The sequence below is a fragment of the Culex pipiens genome, chromosome 3, assembly GCF_016801865.2.
Source record: "Culex pipiens pallens isolate TS chromosome 3, TS_CPP_V2, whole genome shotgun sequence".
Taxonomy (NCBI): Eukaryota; Metazoa; Arthropoda; class Insecta; order Diptera; family Culicidae; genus Culex; species Culex pipiens.
The window spans coordinates 114944060-114967538 of record NC_068939.1 but is presented as its reverse complement, the minus strand read 5'-3'; the positions used below and the strand labels follow the sequence as shown (position 1 = coordinate 114967538).

The following is a 23479-nucleotide window of genomic DNA, read 5'->3' as shown; positions in this document are numbered from 1 at the left end:
TCTGGTTCAGTGAAGAGCTGACACGCACATGTCTTACTTGGTGTGTTTTTTTTTTTCGTTGCTTCGCAGAACTTTGGAAGATGACCCTGTTTCACCACCCACTACCGACTTTTCCTCTTCCCTCCCTTTCCTAAATGGCGTGCAAGAAAAATGAACTATGTTGGCATTTTGATGGTATCACTAAGACAAACCTGCCAAAATAAATCATCGCAACAGAAGTTAAAAAAAGGAAAGCACTTTCGAGTTGCTCGCGTTCCTCAAACCACGTGTCCAATTTGTCACGAGAGGAATCAACGGCGAGCGTACAATTAATGTGAGGGAAATCACTTGGCGTCACAGGCGTCGTAAATTGGGCAACGGAATGGATTTTAAAATGACACAGCTTCAACTTACGAAAAGCATTCAGAGGTTGTTCATTTTTTTCGGAATCTGACTGTTTAGACTGCTAAAGGAACAAAACTGAAAATTTTTGCTTCAATATATTTCCCTCAAAATTGAAAAACTTTGGTGATTTCGAGTCCTAGAACTTATTTTTTGCCTCTTTCTCCATAAACCTTGAAGAGTACCGTGGCAGCATCTACCGAAACAAATTTGTCGTGTTGGTCCAGAGTTCCCGTCCACCCTGGGATTCGAATGGACAACCTTTGGATTGTGAGTCCAACTGCTGACTAGCGACTGTATCGAAGCAGGTTGGCATACATAGTCAACATTGAATATAAAATTCCTAACAATCATTCAAACAAATATTAAACAAATCACCAAACAGCTACCACTCAGCGCCATCTCGGTCAAGCGGCTGTCGTAAATTATTTCGGCATTGGCTAGATTTTTTTCGATTCTCAAACAAATAAAGACAAAAAATATCTACAAACATTCATTCTTGGAATTCCATTCGAAACCAAAATATTTCTCTCATTGCTGAACGGCAGCTCGCCAGCAATAAAGTCATTCATTTGTGCGCCTAGCTGGTTTTGGTTAAATATTATGAAAGCGAACAACACTCTCGAAGAGCTGTGAGTATGCCCCTGACGTCATCACCGGTGCGCTGTAATCCGCGAGTCACAGCGTAGGGTTGGCTCAGTTCATTGAATGATAAAGATCGGTGCATCTGGCTCTTTGTAGTGCATCTGTGACATAGTTAGCGGTGCCTATTCATTATAGTGGTTTGAATTTGACTTCTTGCTTTCCATTGTAGGACGGAATTGTAGAGGTGTGCTGAGCTTAACCCATTCCCCCTCGGAGCTAAATCGAGATTTTTTTTTTGCTTTTTCATTATCACTCGAAAATGAATTACCAAAATCAAAATTGATAATTTTCAAGTAGATTAATCAATTGACACTTCAGTCAGAAATGTGTGTGAATCTTATTTCATATGAAAAGTGACAAAAATGCATATAGTTTTTTTGGACTTCGTTGAATATCTCAGGATTGAAATCGAATTTTGGAGATCTGTGAAGGTCAAAAGCTGAGGCATTGTGAGCTGCACAATATGGCGTTCTTAACCCGGGCATGGTCTTCGGGTCTATAGGACCCAGTAGCACTATAAAAGTGATTGTAACTTTTGACCAAAAACACCTAGAGATCTGAAATTTTGTGACTTTGTGTAACTTACTAAGACACACATTCTGACCAAAAATGAACTTCCGGTGGCCACCGGAAGTGCCTACCAAAAAAAACTGACACCAATGGTATTCCGGGTCTGTAGGACCCAGAAATGTTTTCGGCTGCCAAAATTCGAGATTGTAACCGATTTTGGATGTCTTGACCGCGAATGAAAGGCTAGGATGTCTACTTTCTGAATCCGACCGGCAGAACCGGTTTTGTACACCATGGCCACCGGGAACCTGCTATAACCGAAAAAAATCCTTTTTGAGGTCCCTACTTTGAGGACCTGTATCTCCGAAACGATTGCACATACCAGGTTGCTTCCGGTTGCATTCGACAGATAATAACCTGAATTTTAAGACCCAGAGTATATAATTGGTCCATAAAGGCCCAGAGTATATAATTGGTCCATAAAGGCCACCGGTTCCGGTAACCCGGAACCCGGTCATCGGCATGACCTCAGATGGTCATAACTTTCAATTTCATGAAGTTTGATACGTCGGATGATAGGGTTCATTGCATATTCCGATAGTGTCCCCCAGTGGCCAACGGTAACCGGTTCCGGAGTGACCAGGATGGGTCAGGGGACATCGGCATTACCTCAGATGGTCATAACATGCAATTTCATGAAGTTTGATATGCAACATGACGGGTTTCTAGCGTGACAATTATTGGAACCGTTTTAGTGGTACCCTGGAACCGGTTCCGGATTGGCCACAGTTGGCCAGAACCGATACCAAACAATCAGGGGTAGTATGTAGTATTTTTCTGCAATGATTTGCAAAATAATCCGTTTCAAAAGACTGGTCCGTGTGACGGTTTTATGTCAAAAACTGCAAAAATCAAGTTTTCCGGAAGTTCCGGGTTACCGGAACCGGTGGTCTTTATGGACCAATTATATACTTTGGGTCTTAAAATTCAGGTTATTATCTGTCGAATAAAACCGGAAGCAACCTGGTATGTGCAATCGTTTCGGAGATACAGTTCCTTAAAGTTGGTTCCTCAAAAAGGACTCTTTTCGGTTATAGCAGGTTCCCGGTGGCCATGGTGTCCAAAACCGGTTCTGCCGGTCGGATTCAGAAAGTAGACATCCTAGCCTTTCATTCGCGGCCAAGACATCCAAAATCGGTTACAATCTCGAATTTTGGCAGCCGAAAACATTTCTGGGTCCTAGAGACCCGGAATACCATTCGTGTATGTAGAAAACGAAGACCATGGCCAGGTTAACTCAATTTGGCCCAAAATGCACGTACGACAAGTTAGCACGATGGCGACGTAATAGCGATCGATTGTTTGATTCATTGCTTTAGATTTGAAAAAGTAAGAACACAGAATAAGACGCGGTATGTGACCATCTTCTTTATAGTCCATCTCAATCCACAGTGGTCCAGATCGCAAAATTAAGTGGAAAGTGTGGGCTTGCCATTACAAGCAACTTTGTCGAAGACACCAAAATTTTATCTCGTAATCTACGCCTTCTACGACCAAATTTAGAGAAAGCATCTGAGCGAACCTACAAAAATAAGTTTTTTGAACGTAGCAATTCAGGGTTAAGTTTTAGAGAAAAGTGATATTCGGAGCACTTTTAGAGCCCTTAAAAACAAAACTTTTAATTTTTTAATAAGTCAGTTTGTAGAAATTTCGATTCTTGGTCATATTTTAGGTTTGCATGATAATTTTATATAGAAACCCAAAATAAGGTTTATTTTTCTTCATAAATGCTGCTGGATCATATTTTTTGTATATTTTATGATGATTACCTCATCTTTTTGTAAGAAAAAAAGACTTGAAAAAAGAGTAGAGTTGAAATATCAGATTCCACAGATGTACCATCCCTGTAACGATGCATTCTTTGGCAACGCCAACAATGGAAACGTGTTAAAGCCGGGGAAATGCAAAAGAACACAGAAGAGCGATCATGGACAAATTGTGAATGTGCATCAAATTTAAATATTTTGAGTATTGAGACGTGATTCGTTTGCCAAATTGCAAATCTCGCTCTCTATCGCCGGGTCTCTCTCCCTTTATATAAATTCGACACCTTTGTCACCACGAATAATTTTGCGTCCCAGCTAGCTTTTGCAAACCGCGACGGAAAAGTGTCCGCAGTATAGAATCGGAATCAGGAATTGCAGTGCAAGCAGCAGTGAATTTGTCCCCCAACCTTTGCATTGGAAACGATTTCCGAACGACGACTGCTGAACGCTTAGTTCGAGACCAACTTCCGACTTTTGCAGTCCCGCTGGAATGTTCCATCAGGGTGGGAGGGTCAGAGAGGTTTGCGGGTATTTGCGGATGAAATCAAAGATGAACTTTTGATACCACGCAGGGACATGAAATCTGCTTCGAAAGTTGATTTTATGAGAAATTTTCCATTTCTTAAAAGTTCATACAAATAATCCTAGCTGAAATGACCTCACTAAACAGAGAAATCAGACAAAAAGAGATTTGCATTCCATGCAGCAATTCTAAACCCCGTTATTTTCAAAGAATGTAGCAACATCTTTCCGAGGAGCATCCGAATGCACATTGGAGGCCGCGATTGTTTACACTGGAAAAATAAAACAAACAACTTCGGCTGAAAAGAAATACAACGCGTTTCCCCTCCCCTCGACAACCCAGGCAACGGGTTGAGGTTAGGTCGTTCAATGAATGGTTTTCACGTTTGTATGAATCGCGTTGCGCGGGGCAATGCAAAAGCGCGCTGCCATTTATCGCCAGTGTAATCATTTTCCTTTCCACGCCATGACCAAAAACGAGCAATAAGCTTAAATTATGCATTTATTGTTGTTTGTATGTTTGCCGGGGCTTGGGTGGAGGTTCTGGTCGGCCACAGGGAGGACATGTGCCCCAGAGGACGTCATGGTTAAGTGGACTTCAGTTTTTACAAGAAATCAAAACAATCATAACAAATGTTTTGATAAATTTCCGACAAAACATTCTGCAAAATTTTGGGAAAGCCTCAAATTGTTAAAATATAATTCCTATTTTTTGCCTTTCTTTAGCTCCGACTCAAAATCAAGCTTCGTTATCCAATCATTTCTAGAGAAATATTCATTCGAAAAATGTGCAAAAAATCATGAACGATCAATTTTCGACGCCCGATCGATTGGCAATGACAGAATTGGTCTATCTCCATTATCCGAATTTTGGGGATCAATTTACCGTAGAGCACGCGTTACTTCAGTGTGTGGTAAAATAGTGCTCAATTTTGTGGTAGGGGGTTTCTCAGAGCCCACATTATGGATTTAAGCTCTCTTGGGCGCATTTGAAAGGGGATGGGCTGAACCTGAACCAGTTCCACTCGGAGTGTGTTTTCACCTGATCAGGCGGTTTTCAAATGAAAATTCGGTCGAAAATTGAAGTATTGAAATCGTTTATTTATTCAACAAAATTCATTTTTCGAGCCCTACATCCTCCCAAATTTTCATCCATGTCGGTAATGTGGTTCTTGATTAACAGGTTTTATCCCTTATCCCCGAATCCCACTTTCCCGAATCCCATATCCCCGAAAATCATTTCCCCGAAAATTCCACATCCCCGAAAATCATTTCCCCGAAAGTGCCACTTCCCCGAAAATCATTTTCCCGAAAATTCCACATCCCCGAAAATCATTTTCCCGAAAATTCCACATCCCCGAAAATCATTTTCCCGAAAATTCCATATCCCCGAATGTCATTTACCTAAACGGCCATTTTACCGAACTGTCGTTTTCCCGAATTTGCATATATCCGAATGGTTACCTGCAAATTCATTTTTCCCGAATATATGAAGCTAGATATAAACTAAATTGTTTTTTAGGAATAAAATTCTCCTACGTGTGTTTTCAAATATGAAAAAAACAAATAACCGTACAAGGCCATTCATAAACCACGCTTTTAAAGGGAGCGGGATATTGAGATCATCCACGTTCCATTAAAGAGATTTTTTTTGTATGGGCAATTTCAGCAAAGGGATTTTTTTTTCAAAACGGTATCCACGTGGTAAGGATTCTGGACTGTTTGGTTTGTTTGGTTGACCATTCTGTGCTTTGTCCTGAACTTTGGTTGAATTTGGTTGCCGAGGTCCCGAGTTATAATTAGGGACCATCCATAAACCACGTGGAAACTTGGGGGGGGGGCGTATGGCGATTGTCCCTTACAAAAGTTTTTTTTTGTATGGACAATTGTCCACGAGGGGAGGGGGGGGGAAGTGTCCCTTACAAATGTTTACGGTAGTCGAGATCTTACTTGTGTCAAACGCATTCTGACCTGGAATCCCTTTGACCAATTGTCGCACTTACATCAATTTTCCAGGTTTGTCAAGTTAGCACGAGTCAACATTTTTCGGTTTTGATTGAATATTTCAAAATTAAAATCGAAGTTTGGGGATCTGTAAAGGTCAAAAGGTGAGGCATTGTGAGCTGCACAAAATGGCGCTATTAACTCAATTTGGCTCATAATCATCGTACGACAAGCGAGCACGACAGCGACGAAATGTGAAAAATAGGCAACTGTATTAAGCGGCACGCTTATTGTTCATTATAAATATATGCTCTGCTCAAGATGTACTCATTCTCTACATCATTTGTCATAGTCGGAGTTTTTGTTGGATTCGCTGGAGTCAGTTCTTTTTGAAAGGCAGTTGGAGTAACTAAATCTCAAAATCCGGAGTTCGAATTCTTTAACTCCGCAAACTTGGAAAATATTCAAAATTTAAGTGAAGCTGGTATAAAATGCTCGACAAAAACTCGGAATTTCTTGAACGTTTAATTGTGCATGATATCTCATTGATCGCTCGCGCGGTTCTGGGCAACGGGCATACCCGCCTGACCGGGTTTGGGGAAGTGGCGTTCGGGGAAATGGCCGTTCCGGGATATGGTCATTCGGGAAAATGATTTTCAGGGATGTGGAAAATTAGGGGAAGTGGCCATTCGGGAAAATGGTTTTTAGGGGAAGTCGCCATTTGGGGATGTGGCCATTCGGGGAAATGGATTGTTCGGGGAAATGATTTTCGGGTAAATGGCATTTCGGGAAAGTGTCTTTTCGGAGATGTGGCATTCAGGGAAATGTCTTTTCGGGAATGTGGGTTTCGGGGAAATGTCATAGATTCTAAAGAAAGGTGAGCAGTTCTTTACGGAATCGGTATTTTTTCTTTAATTTTAATTTTTGTATTTTTTAATCCACCTGAAACTTTTTTGGTGCCTTCGGTATGCCCAAAGAAGCCATTTTGCATCATTAGTTCGTTCATATAATTTTCCGTACAAATTTGGCAGCTGTCCAAACAAAAACGATATGTGAAAATTCAAAAATCTGTATCTTTTGAAGGAATTTTTTGATCGATTTGGTGTCTTCGGCAAAGTTGTAGGTATTGATATGGACTACACTGAGAAAAATGATACACAGTAAAAAAAAATTGTGATTTTTCATTTCACTTTTTGTCACTAAAAATTGATTTGCAATAAAACACTATTTTTTTTATTTTTTGATATGTTTTAGAGGACATTAAATGCCAACTTTTCAGAAATTTTCAGAATGGGCAACAAATCTTTGACCGAGTTATAATTCTTGAATCAATACAGATTTTTTAAAAAAAAAATCGAAATATTGGTCGCAAAAATTTTTCAACTTCATTTATCGATGTAAAATTTAATTTGCAATCAAAAAGTTATGTAATGATTTTTTGATAAAGTGCACCGTTTTCAAGATAAATCCATTTTAAGGTGACTTTTTTGAAAATAATCGCAGTTTTTCATTTTTTTAAATTAGTGCTCATGTTTGCCAACATTTGAGAATTTGTTTTTGGAAAGCTGAGCAAATTCTTTTTTTTTTTTGCTTTGTTGATACGACCCTTAGTTGCTGAGATATTGCCATGCAAAGGTTGAAATACAGGAAAATTGATGTTTTCTTAGTCTCACCCAAACAACCCGCTATTTTCTAATGTCGATATCTCAGCAACTAATGGTCCGATTTAAAATGTTAAAATATGAAACATTCGTGAAATTTTCCGATCTTGTCGAAAAAAATACTTTTTTTAATCAAGACTAACCTTTTAAACGGGCTAAACATTCAATATTACGCCCTTTTGATATGTTAGTCTTGATTTATATTTTTGGAAATATTGTTTTCGAAAAGATCGGAAAATTTCACAAATGTTTCATTGTTCAAACATTGTAAATCGGACCATTAGTTGCTGCGATATCGACATTAGAAAATGGTGAATTGTTTGGGTGAGACTTAGAAAACATAAATTTTCCTGTTTTTAAACCATTGCATGACAATATCTCAGCAACTATTGGTCGTATCAACAAAGTTCATTGAAGCAAAATTTAAAGAATTTTCTCAGCTTTAAAAAAAAATAATTCAAAGGTGGGCAAACATGGGCATCAATTTAAAAAATTACAAGCTGCGACTATTTTGATTGCAAATTCGATTTTACACCGAAAAATGAAGCTGAAATTTTTTTGCGACCAATATTTCATTTTTTTTAAATCTGTATTGATTCTAAAAGTCATAACTCGGTCAAAATTTGTTTGCCCATTCTGGAAATTTCTGAAAAGTTGGCATTTGATGTCCTCTAAAACATATATAAAAAAAAATTAAATGTAGTGTTTTTGCAAATCAATTTGTACAGGGTTTGCTTTTGGCTCCGACTCAAAATCAAGCTTCGTTATCAAATAATTTCTCGAGAAATATTCATTCGAAAAATCTGCAAAAAATCATGAACGATCGATTTCCGTCGCCTCGTCGACAAGTTAAGTTGAGTTTCACATGCAGACGCGAGTAATGCTGGCGCGTGATGCTGGCGCGTATAGAGTTTTGATACTAGATAACCCCCTTTTTGTACAAGTTGCCCTATCGATTGCTCGTCTCTCTTAGGCTCTTTTTTTTAATTTGCAAAAATGGCATTTGAGGCGCTCTGGGGCTTCCTGAGGGGGGGGGGGTGTACCCCGTTTGGCATAATGGACATTTGGCATAACGGGTTTTCAAGAAAGACGTTTGGCATAATGTACGTTTGGCATAATTGGTCCAAGACATTAGGGACGTTTGGCATAATGGACATTTGGCATAATGGACGTTTGGCATAACTCGTTCCAAAACAATCAAGGACGTTTGGCATAATGGACATTTGGCATAATAAACGTTTGGCGTAATGGACGTTGGGCATAATTATTACTAGATTATTTTTGTTTTATTTTTCCTCAATAGTAAATAGTTTCCTTTTTGAATAATTCACAATAAATCTTTTTAATGAAATTTTGATATTTTTATTGAAAATTTAGAAGGAAATATCTCTTGTTAGCTTTACATTTTTCCCAAAACAATATAATTAGCAATGATTTTTTAAAATAAAATTTTCACTTCTTTTATATGAAATTCAACTTAAAGATGAAAAAACCTCTTCAAATCTTTTACAATTAAGCTGTTATAATTTAATTCCTTCTTTTGATCATAATTTAACTTGAAGAAGGAAAAATCTCTAAATAAATTCACATGTTTCCCTTATTTTTTCGAATTCAATCTAAATAACCCAGAACTAGACAGCACTCGTCCGAAAAGAGAGTAGCGGTAAGATTTACAGACACAGAGAACACAGTTGTAGATGACCGAGAAAATTATGCCATCGATTCCATTTCAAGGAATAGTTCATCCATCAAAACGAAATGTGTAGTCTACGGGAATTGAACCAGGGACCTTTAATAGAATAACTCAATGACTAAACTGCCAGGTGTCGATGTATGACTCTTGTTGCAGATTTACTGTTTTTATTAATTAATAAAATTGATTGTTTTGCAAGTGTGAGTTGGTAACATTATTCTATCGAGTTTTGCATTGAGCTCTCTATAAATGTTGATGGAACGTTAATCTCAACCCTGTATTTTGGGTGAAGGGATGTCGATTTAGCCTTTCTTTAAATATTTTGCAATAATGTTTTTTAATGCAATTTTCCCATCTTTTTTTATATTCAACTTGAAGAAGGGAGATTCTCTTATAGATGTTCTCTTGAAACATTTCTATCATTTTTGCACATTTTTTGTCTGTTGCTTTATTTTTTGCAATAAAGTTGTTTATACAATTTTCCCTTCTTGTATTTAGTCAAAACTTATCTTAAAGAAGTGACAATTGTAAAAAAAAAATTGCTAATTAAATATATTTTTTGAATAGAGGTAGGTGAAAAACATTGAAATAATGCGATTTTCAAACATTTAAAGAGTGGCAAAATGTGAATCTTTAAAGAGACTTTTCCTACTATAAGTTGATTTTATATACAAGAAAGGATTGTCAAATTGTGTATTTTTTTAGAGATTTTCTCTTCTAAAAGTTGAATTTCAAATAAAAGAAGGGAAAGTTTCATAGCTTTCATAATTCTTTTTTAACATATTTAAAGAAAAAAAAATGCACATCCCCAATTTAGGTTGAATATTAAAGAAGGGAAAATTGCAAAATATTGACCAAAAAACACAAACTGAGCATCTTTTGAGAGACTATGCCTTCTTTTCGTTTTAAAATAAAAGGAGAGAAAATTGCTTTCAAAATCTTAATTGCATTTCTTTAAAGAAAAGCAAAATGTACATACATTCTTTAGGTTGAATTCAAAAAAGGAGGGAAAATAGTATAAAATCTTTATTGCAAAATATTAAAAGACTGGCAAAACTTACATTTCTTTGTAAGTTGAATTGAAAAATAAAAGAAGGAAAAATTTAATACAAAAAATCAGCTGCAAAGTATTTCAAATGGAGAAAAATCTTAATATTATATAGACTCTTTCTAAAAAAATAAAAAAATATATATGAAAAAATGCATTTAAAGCTTTATTAAGAAATATTCCAAAAAGGGGAAAAATCACATCTATTGAAAGAAAATAGATACTTGATATTTTGAAAAAAAAATCTTTTAAAGTAAAATTATCTGTTTAGAAAATAGGAAAAAAGCTATAAGTTATTATTCTTTACAAAAAATAAATACTAATTAAACAAAACAAAAAATGCAACAATAATTATGCCAAACGTCCTTGATGGTTTTTGAACGAGTTATGCCAAACGTCCCTGATGTCTTGGACCAATTATGCCAAACGTCCATTATGCCAAACGTCCTTCTTGAAAACCCGTTATGCCAAATGTCCATTATGCCAAATGGGGTACACCCCCTGAGGGGCATTTTCGCTTTTTCAAGAAGGCGCAGCACAAATCGGCAAATTTGCAGAATGCAAAGTTTTTTTGGGCCCTGCTGAGGGCGCCAAATTGTTTAAGAAGGGCTTCATTTTTTGTAAAGAACTTGTTAGTCGACGACTAACCTCGACTAATCTACAGTTCAGTCCTGTGCACCTCTGTATAGATATCTAATTGTCTATGCCATCAATAAAAACTCACTTGCAGGTCCAAAAACGATTGCGTAAACATTTTTTGGATTTTTACCTGCTGCTCGCGGCAAAAGTTTAAATAAATAATTTTGAATTTTGTTCGTTTTTTTTTTAATATTTTTGCAGCGTCCGTGCACCTGTCAGCGAAAGAAGAAACGGTGCTACTGCTTCCGGCCCCACCGCAACGAGAACTGGCTGTTCTCGCGCTACTCGACGGGCTGGAAGTGCGGCCTGCACGCGGACTGGACCGAGCTGACCGGGTGCGTCGACCAGGAGCTGGACAAGAACGAGGGCGAAACGGCCAAGCGGCGGTACTTCTACATCACGCTGCTGCGGGAACCGATCGCCCGGTATCTGTCCGAGTTCCGGCACGTCCAGCGGGGCGCCACGTGGAAGAACTCGCGCCACTGGTGCCTCGGCCGGACCGCCACACCGGAAGAGCTGCCGCCGTGCTACGATGGTGAGTTGATGAAGCTGTGTGTTTGTACCATTTTGTCCATTAGTCTGCTGACGGCCCCCGGGGGGAGGCCAGATTCTGGCGCTGAATCATAATGAGCTGACGACCGCCGACCGACGGATGTGCTCCACTTGATTTATTGCCATTTGTTGAGGGATACACTTTGCTAGACGCACGGACAGACAGTCGGACAGTGATGATTTGCATTTTTAAATTGAGTTGTTTTAGCACGGATTGAGTGCTATCGATGGTTATGAATATCTTTATGACTTTGAGATTTTCTAACGATTTCCGAAGAAAAAATATTTTGACTTGGTTGATCTCATGATTGATTTAAGTCAGAGGTTAGATTGTTTTAATATTATTATTCAATCCCAACTAGTTTATCAAATTTGCTCTGCCTCAAATAATTTCAGGAATTTTGAAACATTTTCAATTATGATTCATGATAATGTTTTGAAGAATCCATAAATAACCTCAAAGCCACGACGAATGATGAAACCATCTTCGTTGGAAGTTTGCGACAAATTTCACAAGCCTCGCACCATATCGTATCATCTTCGTCTACGAGACGTATCAATAATTGAGCCATTGTTCTCCTTAATAACAATTTATTTCAGGAAATGTCACCCAGCCAGTTGCCATCTGGTCTACAATTTACTCGGTGTCGTACAACACACACACACATCTTGCCCTAGCACATCAAGTGCTAATCGGAACGGCTCTGAAAGTAACGCTAATGTGTACTTTCACGAGATGAATCCCTAATGTGGCAATCGGCCATGAATGTTTCCAGACCACGCGCAACACGCAACGACGACGATTGAGAAGTGTACCGAATAGGATAGTGCTATAGTAGCAGCATCACTGAAGAATTCTTTACCAAGTCAGCATTTTGAAAAAAAAATTAGGAAATGTGAAAAATAACATATTAAGCATATTTTAAAATTCAAATACATTTACTTTTAATCTATAAAACAATTGCCATTGAATTATCCAGGAAAAAAATCTAGATTAAAACGTATTTAATTATATAGTTTGTATTTAATTATATAGTTTGTATTTTATTGTTTGGCAATATGTACAAACAAATTGCTGTAGTTTGATTGAAATAGGTATAAAAAATCAAATCAAATTATTTGCTTTACAGTAGAGGTGGGCAAAAAAAGAGCGAGCCGCTCAAAGAGCCGGTTCATTAAAAAGAGCGAACGAACCATGGCTCACAAAAAAATAACCACGGTTCTTTTTTAAACTCCGGTCATTTGAAAGAATCGTTCCAAAATGGTCTTAGTTTTAAAGTTAACTTGTTATAAATATAATTTATTAAATTTGTAACAAATTTGTATTTGTAACAGTTGTTTTTGAGAATTGAAAATACAATTTCAAATATTTTAATGATTGTAAAATAGTAGTTTATGCAACAAGTTGCAAAAAGAGGATTTTTTCAGCACGAGTCGTACATGAAAAAACGAAACTATTGGCACTACGCCCCCCGGGGCATGGCCTTCATCTAACGTGGGATTTCTGCTCCAGCGCCTCTGACGAGACAGGAGAAACCGGGACCGACGTTTTACTTCACCATCCGATAGAAGCTCAGTGGATAAGGCGGGAATCGAACCCGCGTCTCATAGCATCATCGGGATCGGCAGCCGAAGCCGCTACCCCTGCGCCACGAGACCCACCGTACAACCCAGTCGTACATGCTAGTGCTGAAAAAATCAAGTTTTGCAACGAATTCCATACAGCATTTTTTTGCAATTCCAAAAAGCACACACTGAGTGAAATTTTATGTCAAATTTTCATGTATTTTGTCAATAAATCGTTTAAATAAAAAAAAATTGAAAAGTGTTACTTTTCGAAACAAGTGCTGAAAAGTTAAACTTTTCAGCACCCATTTGAGTGCTGAAAAGTAGAACTTTTCAGCATTTATTTTGAAAAGTGTTGCTATTCGATTCTGTTATTTTTGGTACAGAAAAGTAGGTTATTTCGTCGTTCAAGAATGACAGGAAAAGTAAGTAGTTTCACGACGGAATTGCAAAAAAGTACTTTTCAATTAAATTCAATTAAAAGGGCATGTTAATGAGGAGCTATTTTCAGAGCTGAATCGTCATATTTCATTGGGGAGTCTATAGCAACTTTCTCATCAATATATATTGAAAGACTCTCAATAGCATTGATGTCAATCTTTGAACACCACTTAAAAGTTTTCAAGCATATATATTCAGTTTCCTGCTGTTTTTTTTTAAATTCCAAAGTATATGAATTTTTAAAACAAATCGAAGCAACATTTAATTGTATTCATCGTACATCAAAGTATTACCCGAATACAAATTTGAGCATTTAAATTTGCTTAACTTGTAAATTATTATCAAAAATCTACTAAATAGCTTAGAGATTTAGGAAAAAATAATTCCTCCTGCCCGAATAAACTTCAGCGTTTATAAACATTATCGATCAAATCAGAATGTAGAAAAGAGTTAACAGAATATTTTCTTTTAATAAAATATCAGCATAAGTTTAATGTTCGCAGAAATAAACGCCATTTTAAAATTAATAGCAATTTCTTCAAAGTCCTAGATTTAAGTTTGGATGCAATTTAATAATTCAAACGATAAGGTTCAAGTAGAAATTTTGACATAGAGATGATTTTTTCATGATTTTTTAAGGGCATCTTTTCATTTTTAGTTATTTTTTTTAATAATTTATATAAATCCAATGTGAAATAGCTTTAAAAATCACATCATTCTTAAAAAATATCCTTTTTTATCTATATTTTGAAAAAGAGCGAAAGAGCCGTTCAAAAGAGCGGCTCTTTTTAAAGAGCGAACGAAAATGAGCGGCTCCTAAAAAAGAGCGATTTTGCCCACCTCTACTTTACAGCATTGCCTTGGCGCTCTCGATTGCGAGATTCCTACTCGAAACTTAGTGTCCGAAGGCTTGATTGTTTTGGCAATTCCAAGCCTCTTTTTAAAGCTATGTTTCCAACCATCCCACAGTGGTCGGAAACGCCAATTTAGCAGGAATAATTTATTTCATTTTCGAGCTTCGGTGTTTATTACGAATGAAATTCTTCATCTTTCGGTCAAAACGATATTAGGGTGGCCCAACAATTTCTCATATTTTCAAAAACTATCTTCGCTCCTAGACGAGATAGAGGTTTACTTTCTTCGGCAGTATTGTAGTACTAGCCATTGTAAACATCTTTGTAAAAGACACCAAATCTCAATCTTTTAATCTGTTCATTCTACAGCATTTTATATGAAAAGCACTAGGGTGGCCCATCAAAAAGGTGTTTCATTGATTATATTTTTTGGTATCATTTTTGGATTTTTTGTGTATTCGGGACATATTTAGAGCATAAAAATACACGTCTTAAGTTACAGTTACAGTTAAAGTTACAGCGTTTTTAGGGTTTCTAATAGGCTTTTTTCAAATATTTGTTTCTGTTCGAGGGGGTAACAAAAAAATATTTTCCACGGTGCATTCAAAAGCTTAAAACTTCTTCTTTAATATGAATATAACATTTCAAAAGAGTTTTTTTTAATCCATGTTAGAGTGATTTAAAAAGGGTCATTTTATGAGATTTTGTACCATGCTCTAATAATAAAATTTACATACATGTCGCATGATTCAGTATCTAAACTGTTCTTAATGAGTTCAAATGCAGGTAAGAAGTATTTGTACGCAAACGTGGTTGAACCCGTTTTTTATGGCAACTAGGGTGATCTTAGATGATCTAGGGTGGTTCATATTCATATACTTTTATAAAAAAAAAATTAATTCACTTGGAAAGAAAAGGAAAAAAAAAATCATTTACTAAAAACTTCAAATACATAACCTGTTTAAATAATTAAAAGCTTAGAAAATGTTATCTGATTAGGGTGGTTCGAATGATTTAGAAAATTAAAAAAAAAATTAATTGTTAGAAAATGTATTTGAATATATTGTTATTTGTCTACATTTTCGCAAATCTTCTTTTATTTGTGTTATTCAATAGGATATAACTTCAAATTCATTTCTTTTGTTGAAAGAGCCATTTTGCATCATAGATATTTTGCAATTCTTTAAAGGAAGGCTATTTTTTCAAAAGAGTGAGATTTTTAGCAAAAAAACAACTTTTTCATTGCACACAAAATTTCAAAAATCATTTTTAGATTTAAAATCAAATTTGCAATCGAAACATTTGTTGCTCTCCGTTTTGGAGCTTTTAAGTTATAGGCATCTTTAGGGGATTTTTCAAACAAAAAAATCAGTTTAAGTAAATTCAAAAATCTTTATGAAGGTAAAGCAATCATGTAAAATTATTTTTGAAAGGCTGAGAAAATTTCCAAGAGTTTATTTATAAAAGTTCATTGGATAACTGGTTGCTGAGTTCCTGACTCATTAAGTTAAAATTTTATAAAAAAATGCTTTTCTAGAGCCATCTTATCAGTTTTCATTTTTCCAATTCGCGGCATCTCGAATATAATTGGTTTGAATTTCAATGTGGATAAGGGAAGCTTTTGTGAAATTTTCTGCACTTTTCGATAAAAATAATATCGAATTTTTCAAACCAAGCTCAACTATTAAAATTGTAAAAAGTTAGTTATTTAAGTCCTTTCAAAAGGTTACTCTTGATTATGAATGAGGGCTAATTTGATGACACTGAAGCAACTCAATTTAATTTTAAAAGGCTGCTAGTAACTTGAAAATGGTGCGATTTATTTAAAAATGTGTCAAATAATTTTCGATAGAAAATTTATTTCTTGATTTCAATATGATGTTTGAAATTTAGTTTAACAGTGTTTTTGGCTTATTTCCTAACAAAAATCAGTTTTTCCAAAATGTATAACTCCGGTTTCAGATTTTGCGCCATCCTAAACTCTACAGCAATATGTATCAAATTTAGTCATAGTTAATTTGCTCCAAACAAGGATCCTGATTGCTCCAAAAGACTCGTTCACTCACGAGCACAAGTCAAACCCGACGAAAAACTGCTTCGACCGTTTCCTACCGTTTATCACCTCCACACAAATTGCTACTGAATACTCTCTCTTTGCTCTCCCTCTCACTACAATCGGAAAGTACAGCGGATGGATCAGAGAGACCGACGGCCCTATGTCGCTCAAAGCTGACTCAACACATCATCAAAGACACATTTCGCAGCGAGTTTCACCATTTTTTTTTTTTTTTTTTTCATAAAATTATTTTTATTAGGTCCTTTTCGGTACTGGTAGTGCGTCCATCCCGGGAATTCCCGGGACAAAAATCCCGGGATTTTTCCAAAACCGGGAATTCCCGAATCCCGGGATTTTTCATATTTTGTCCCGGGAATTCCCGAAATTAAAAACATATCAAATTTTGGTCTAGAAATTCAGATTTTGTTGTGGAAATTAGTAATCGATATGCATTTTAAAGCATTAAAATTTGTATTCGGCATATAACAGCATTAATTTGGCAGGGAAAATTGTTCAAATTTTTGTTTACAGATCCACAAAATGCTTTGCGCCTTAGATATTTTCGACTAAATTTTATATATTTAAAAAAAAGACTTATTATTATATTCACTTATATTTATGACTTTAAACTTGAAAAAAGCATAATATTTTAAAAATTATTTAACTTTTCATCATAAACTTGCATCTGGAGCAAATCAGGACAAAAGTAACGAATGAAGACAGCTGTTTAAGCTAATTTGTTTTTGAATAATGTTCTGATTGTTTTGATTGATTGCGATTACAACAGGAACAGATCAAAACAATTAGTTCACCGATTTCCAAATTTATTGCTAAAATCTCCTGTACTTATTCAGACTGCAGTCCCGATTATCCCCAGTTGGTAGTTGGTTGGTAGTTACTTAAAGATAATTTTTAAAATATGTTTTTAAATATAAAACATAAAATTCTAAACTTATCCAAAGTGTTACATTGTCTGGTATAATTTTATTTCTTGTTGTTTTAGACACTTTCAATGAAATTGTATAAGCTCTGTAGTTATATTATATATATATAAAAAAAAAAGAAATATATTCAAAATTCTGATTCAATTAAATTCCAAAGCACTGCTGTCCTTGTTCAGATTGAAGTGTAGCTTATCACCATTAACAGTTTTAAGCTAATTCCATGATTTAAGCTAGAAAACGTAACAAATATAATGAAAACATAGATTTCATGACTGCGGCAAAAATTTCCCGGGATCCCGGGAATTCCCGGGATTCAAAAAATATTTTTCCCGTTTCCCGGGAAATTCAAAACCCGGGAAAATTGGACGCCCTAGGTACTGGGACCTGGTTAGGACCGAGTCGGCTTTTGTAATTACATTTGGCTTAATAATTACAGAGGATCTTGTGTGTAAATGTTAGTGGGAGGGGAGCCGATTACCCGCGGCCTACTCGGGGTTAGTAGGGAAGGGATTGATGTTAAAGACGAGGCGTGGGAAGGGAAGGGGGATTGTGTAGGGGTCTTGGTTGGCTCTGCTGGCCTTTGCGTTTTGTCCTCAGCCGCAACTCGGTGTCCAGCTGCTGGGGCGTTCTTGCTTTGCTTCCGGTGCAACCAGAAACGACGGCTTTGTACGAAGGCGAGTTATACTAACAGAAGGAAAACTAACTGAAGAAAAACAAACTGGAAGAAAACTAAATGGATATTTTGGAATCTGAGAGGAACTGATAGATCGGATAGAGAACATCAAGGTCAAGTTGAGATAGCGCGTATCGCATCGGGATTTCTGGTGGTCTTCCTCGGGCCCTGAGGGTATCTTAGAGTTTCACCATGCCAAATTCTAATTGAAGGCAAACTGTTTTAGTGCAAGCCAAAAGAGCGCCGCGCTGGAATTTTGTTAGGTTCTCTCCTCTCTGAGTATATTCGTGTGTAAATCGGGTCGACGGACAAAGTGGGCAAAACAATTCACGAATTATTTGTATCGCGGTGTAAAGCGATTGACCAAGTCGTTGGCATCTAGCGAGTCGTGTCGGCAAAGATTCGTCCGGCGATGGTTGAGTGATTTCTGATCTTTTAATCGAAATTTAGGACCCTTGGCTACAAAAAATGTTTCCGCCTCGTAAGCGGTAGATTGTGGTTCAAATCCCGGCTCAGAACAACACAACTAGGGATCTTTTTCCCTTCTGGATTCGATTGCGTAGTAAAGGCAAAATTAAAAAAAATTGCATTGCTAAATTCTTCGAGAAAAATGGCGGATCCACATTTATGAATACATATCCACATAATCGTTGTTGACTTTAGAGACGGGCAAACAACATTACTGTGAGCTAAGCAAGAGATGCAAAAAAAAAAAGAAGAAAAAGTCAATGAAAACGCTGCCAGAACCGGCGAGATGTGCTGTGCAGCTGTAACAGAAATGATGTTTATCTTCATTATTGTGTGTTTCCCTCCGTCCTGTTGACCTCTCATCCTCCAGCTTGTCAGTTTCCTTCTACTTACAGGCTCGCACACGTTATCTTGTCATATCGGTTCGTCGGTCTTCTTCGCAGTTTTATATCTTCTTCTTCTTTTTTTTTTTGTTATTTCGCTTTGAGCATGTCACTCTGCAATGGGTGTATCGCACAAATAGACTTATTCAAATTTGTATGATGAGAGCAATTCATGGCAGGATCCTCATCATCGTCTGCAGCAGAAGCAGCAGCAGCAATATCCAAAGGGACGAAGACAAACAAATAATTTGTCGAGAGCCCCTCGAAAGCGCTTCTCCTACCACCCCCTTCCTCATCAAGTTCAAAGTTTGGTTATTACGGACCTTCCAGTGAACAAATTTAATTTATTTTGGTATATACTATACAATAAGCGAAGATAAAATGATAGAATCACAGTTGAAAACCGAATGAAAAAAAGCTCTATTTCGATTGCTGACAAGAGAAAAATTATTTGGCTTAAGCTGCAACTCTTCCAGTGGGGAAAAAATCCAATAAAACAGTTCGATCCCTGAGATTGTTTGAATAGAACGCAAATTTACCTCTTTTTCAATACTCGTTGCGGATTCTTTGGTACCGTAAACCGGGGTGACTTTGATAGGATTTCAATTTGTTTTCAGAATATTTTCCAACAGGTAAGGTTTTTCTCAAGATTATTATTTTTAAAACATGTACTGGGGTAGAGCACACAAAGTCTACGCACAATTTCGGAAAAAAAGGTTTTTTCAATAGTGTTTAGAAAAATAGTAACGTTAAAAATTCTTAGTTTTAATTCCGGGGTGACTTTGATAGTCATAGTTTTTCTTGTTAAAATCATATTTAAGATGATCAAACTTTATTTGTACGTTAAATGTAAGATCACTGAAGTAGCTGATATAGTTTCAAAGAATAAAAATCAATGTTTTTTAGCAAAATACATATAAATTTTAGGTAAAATTGTTAAAAAGTCGGAATTTTGCCTGAAATTTGCTAAAAGAATTTTCTTTTTAAAATTTTCGATTTATATTGCATTTTATACTGAGTTCGAAGCACGAATCACAAGTTTTCACATTTTACATGAAATTTGTTCAACTGAAATTGCCTATAAATTTGGAGATTTTTTTTAATTGTGTTTCAAAAACACATATTATTTATTATTTACAAACTTTTTTAACCTTTTCCTAGTGGAAAATTGTCCAAAGAATCCGAAAATGCATTCCGTTTTTCGATCAAAAATCATGTTCATTGAGAAAATTATGACACTTTGAGAAGTTAATAAGAAAATGTTGTTGAAAGTCATTATTTTAGACTTTCAACAACATTTTCTTAACTATAGTTAACTAACTTTTTAAACTTGTCAAAATTTTATGAAAAGTTCTTCTTGAGGTACTTTGAACACTTCTCTACCACGGTCAGTATGTTTCTAAACCATTCCTTACGTATTTTAACTGTACTCTTCATTTTGCGGAATCGCAATCGCAAACCTATCAAAGTCACCCCGGCTATCAAAGTCACCCCGTTTTACGGTACTCGTACTTCAATTGATTTGATTCAAGGAAAACTTATTTTTAAGCATAGCCAAATTTCAAATTAAAAGTATGCTTTTTTCTATTTCAAAGGATACATTTTTTTCTATCTTAAGGCCGTTGCAAATAGTTTTCAAAGTTTATATGCCCCCCCCCCTTCAAAATTTATCTGAAAAATCAGGGGGCAAAAATTTTTTTTTTTAAAAAACTTCAAATTTTTTATGAAAATTGAAGTTAAATCAACTGAAAACAATCTAAAATGCATTTTTCTGCATTGATAATCATATTTCATCATATTCCAATGCAAAGCATCACAAAAACTTTTTTTTTCGCGAAAAATAAAATGTTCGTCAATACTTAGATATTTTGGAAACTAATGATTGAAAAACAACTGGACAGGTGTATAATGCATTTAAAAAAACTTTTTTTATTCAAATGTTGAAACCATGACTCGTAAAATCAATTTTTAAACTTTTTCATTTATTTTAAGTTAAGGGGGGGACTTTGCTCAGAGGCGAAGACATAAACTTCAAAAAATATTTGCAACGGCCTAAACGAAAATAAAGGTGGTAATATTACTTCTGGGAATGGTGACAGATTTCGTGTCAAAAAATGTGTTATTTTACATCAGGAACTGGTGAAAAAATCATTTTTCTAAATGATTTATTCTTGTTTCAATAACACTTTGACTTTTTGCATATTTTAAACATGAGCAATTCCTTGAAAAAAAAAAATCAAATTGAAACGTATTTTAATGGTTTATGGACGGTCCCTATAAAATTAATTGTTTTAAATTTGCGGAATTTGCTTAAAGAAACATTTCCACAGTCGTTATTCAAACAAACCTCAAAAACTTTTAACAACCGAACGCTGCTGCGGTGACATTTGCAGGGTGGTTTGGAGGAGGTAGTTGAAAGTTTTATCATTTTGTTTCTCTTCGCTCGCGCTCGACTTTTTTTTGGCAACCCATCATCGCCCAAAGTAATTCCCATTTCGTTCTGCGACTCAAACTCAAGTCTAATATTTCTTCTTCCTCTTCTCTTCCATCAGATGAGACACAAACCGTGAGAACTTGTTTGTCTTCTTTGTACGATTGTCTCCTAGCAGTGTCAGTAGAGACAAAAATGGTGATAGCTTTTTCGACTATCCTTTTCGCGACGGTCGGTGGTCATATTTCCATGGCCGTGTAATTTCAAACGACTCTGGTGTAATATTACATCAAAGGCCGGGCGCGTCGCGTCGACTTTGATGTTGACAGCTTAGTTCTTGTCCGTTTCACTTGTTTCGATGGAAGTGCGATGCCTCGAAGGGGACAGTTGCTTCTGATTCGACCGGAGTTATGAATTTTGTAATATTACAACTCAAACTGTTTGTAAACCACTATTGTTACAAACTTCATCAAGTACCCGCGGCAAGATTTCCTCTCGATATTAAAACTTTTCCCCACTTGACGATAATTGCGCCGAAACCGTTCGTTTCCGGAAGGTCTTGTTGTTGCAGCACTTGGCCGAAGCGTGGAAGGAGCTGGTGCCGCCGCAAAAGTAAATATAATTAGAGTAAAATTTTGCACAACAGCAGCAGCAGCAGCGTCCGTTCGATGGTTCGTTTGGCAACGACAACGCGGTTCGGGGCGCTAAGACTCGGGGTTTTTCCAGCTCAACCAACCACCGCGGTGGAGAACAACGGAACAGTTTGAGTGAAACGTGGACAAGGACCAGTCTCCAGTAGTTGGCGGGAGTTTGATGGGGTGGTTCACTTGGAATTAGGACATGGAAATCTTCGATGTATCAAGAACTAATAAGTATATTAATAAGCCCATCGATATGCAGTGCCTTCCTGTTTTTTGGAAACAGGAATTTTTCAAACAATTCTGCTTGCCAAAAATCAACGTCGATTTTTAAATTGATCATTGTTGTGTGAAGTTTTAGATTGGTTTTCGATCAAAAATTTAGAAGAAACATGAAGTTAGTCTCATTCATCAGTCATTTTTGACAAAATGAATTGTGTCGGAAAGTCGTGTTGCTAATGACGGGATTGCACTATATTTTGTATTTTTATTGAAATTCACAAAAGTTTTTGATTATGACTTTCTACCCTTCTGTTGAAACAAGTAAACTTTAACAAAATAACAAAATTTATTTGAGAATGATTTTGATTCAGCCTAAAACTCAATTGGACAGATCCTTGGACGAAAAAACCTATTGTATTTTCACGTATAAATTGATTCAGAATAAAAACCGAACAAATATATGTGTCTTTGAAAAGATTAATACAATTTAAATTTTGTTTTGATGCTGGATCTCATATATTTTTTACGTTTCGTTTTGTAGGTAGTCAAAAAGCTTCGAATGAGCCATTTATTTTGAAAATCTGACATCAATAATAATGAGTAATGAAGCTCAATGTTTTGGTTAAAGATATACTAGTAAATGTGTGGAAGGCACCAACCATTATGTAACGTTATCCGTTTTGTCCATCCACTCTTTATGCCTAAAGAAGGGTTTTTTTACAATTCATTGTCCAATTTTTCTTTAAACATCACGACTTAACAACCCTATTAACATGACCCTCGATAAAATCTTGTAATGTGTCGAAATTGAAGATTTTTTTAATATTGTTAAAATTACGAATGTTTGTTTGCGGGATTGATCAATATTTTCCAAGATATTGTGGAATGAAGGCTAAATTTTATGCGTAGTCCAAAACAAATTTCATTGTATGACAATTTTCATAATTTCTTTCTATTCATGCAGAATTATTAGTTATAGCTAAGACTTTGCCTTGATCATCACATTTTTTTTGGAAATTGAAATTTTGTTGATTAAATATCACCTCTTTTAGAATAATTTTTATTAGAAAAAATTGTAAACATGTGAAATTCAACAGAAACTGATGAAAATTTCACCAGTTTTTTATCTGAGATCTTACATTCAAGTCCTGATTGCTCCAAAAAGACTCAGTCACTCGCAAGCACAAATCTAGAGCGACGAAAACTGCTCTGATGTATTATCTTCTTCACTGAGATCTTTTCAAACACGCACGAAGCAAAATGATCATCGTTTGGTTTAAAACGTTCATCGTTTGATCAAAACGTTCATCGTTTATGCAAAACGAGAGAGAATTGAGAGAAAAATGTCCATTTCCGGTCTCTTTTCGCTCAATTCTCTCCCA

The 23479-nt window shown here is 36.0% G+C and overlaps 1 protein-coding gene across 1 annotated transcript in view; it reads left to right on the top strand.

Annotated features, from left to right (window-relative positions):
* The window catches only part of LOC120413991 (heparan-sulfate 6-O-sulfotransferase 1), a 53770-nt gene that overhangs the window by 7722 nt on the left and 22569 nt on the right, over positions 1-23479 (top strand). Inside the window, exon 3 of the mRNA XM_039575001.2 lies at positions 11071-11404. Within this exon, the coding sequence (XP_039430935.1) occupies positions 11071-11404 (334 nt within the window). The remainder of the gene's footprint in view (positions 1-11070; positions 11405-23479) is intronic.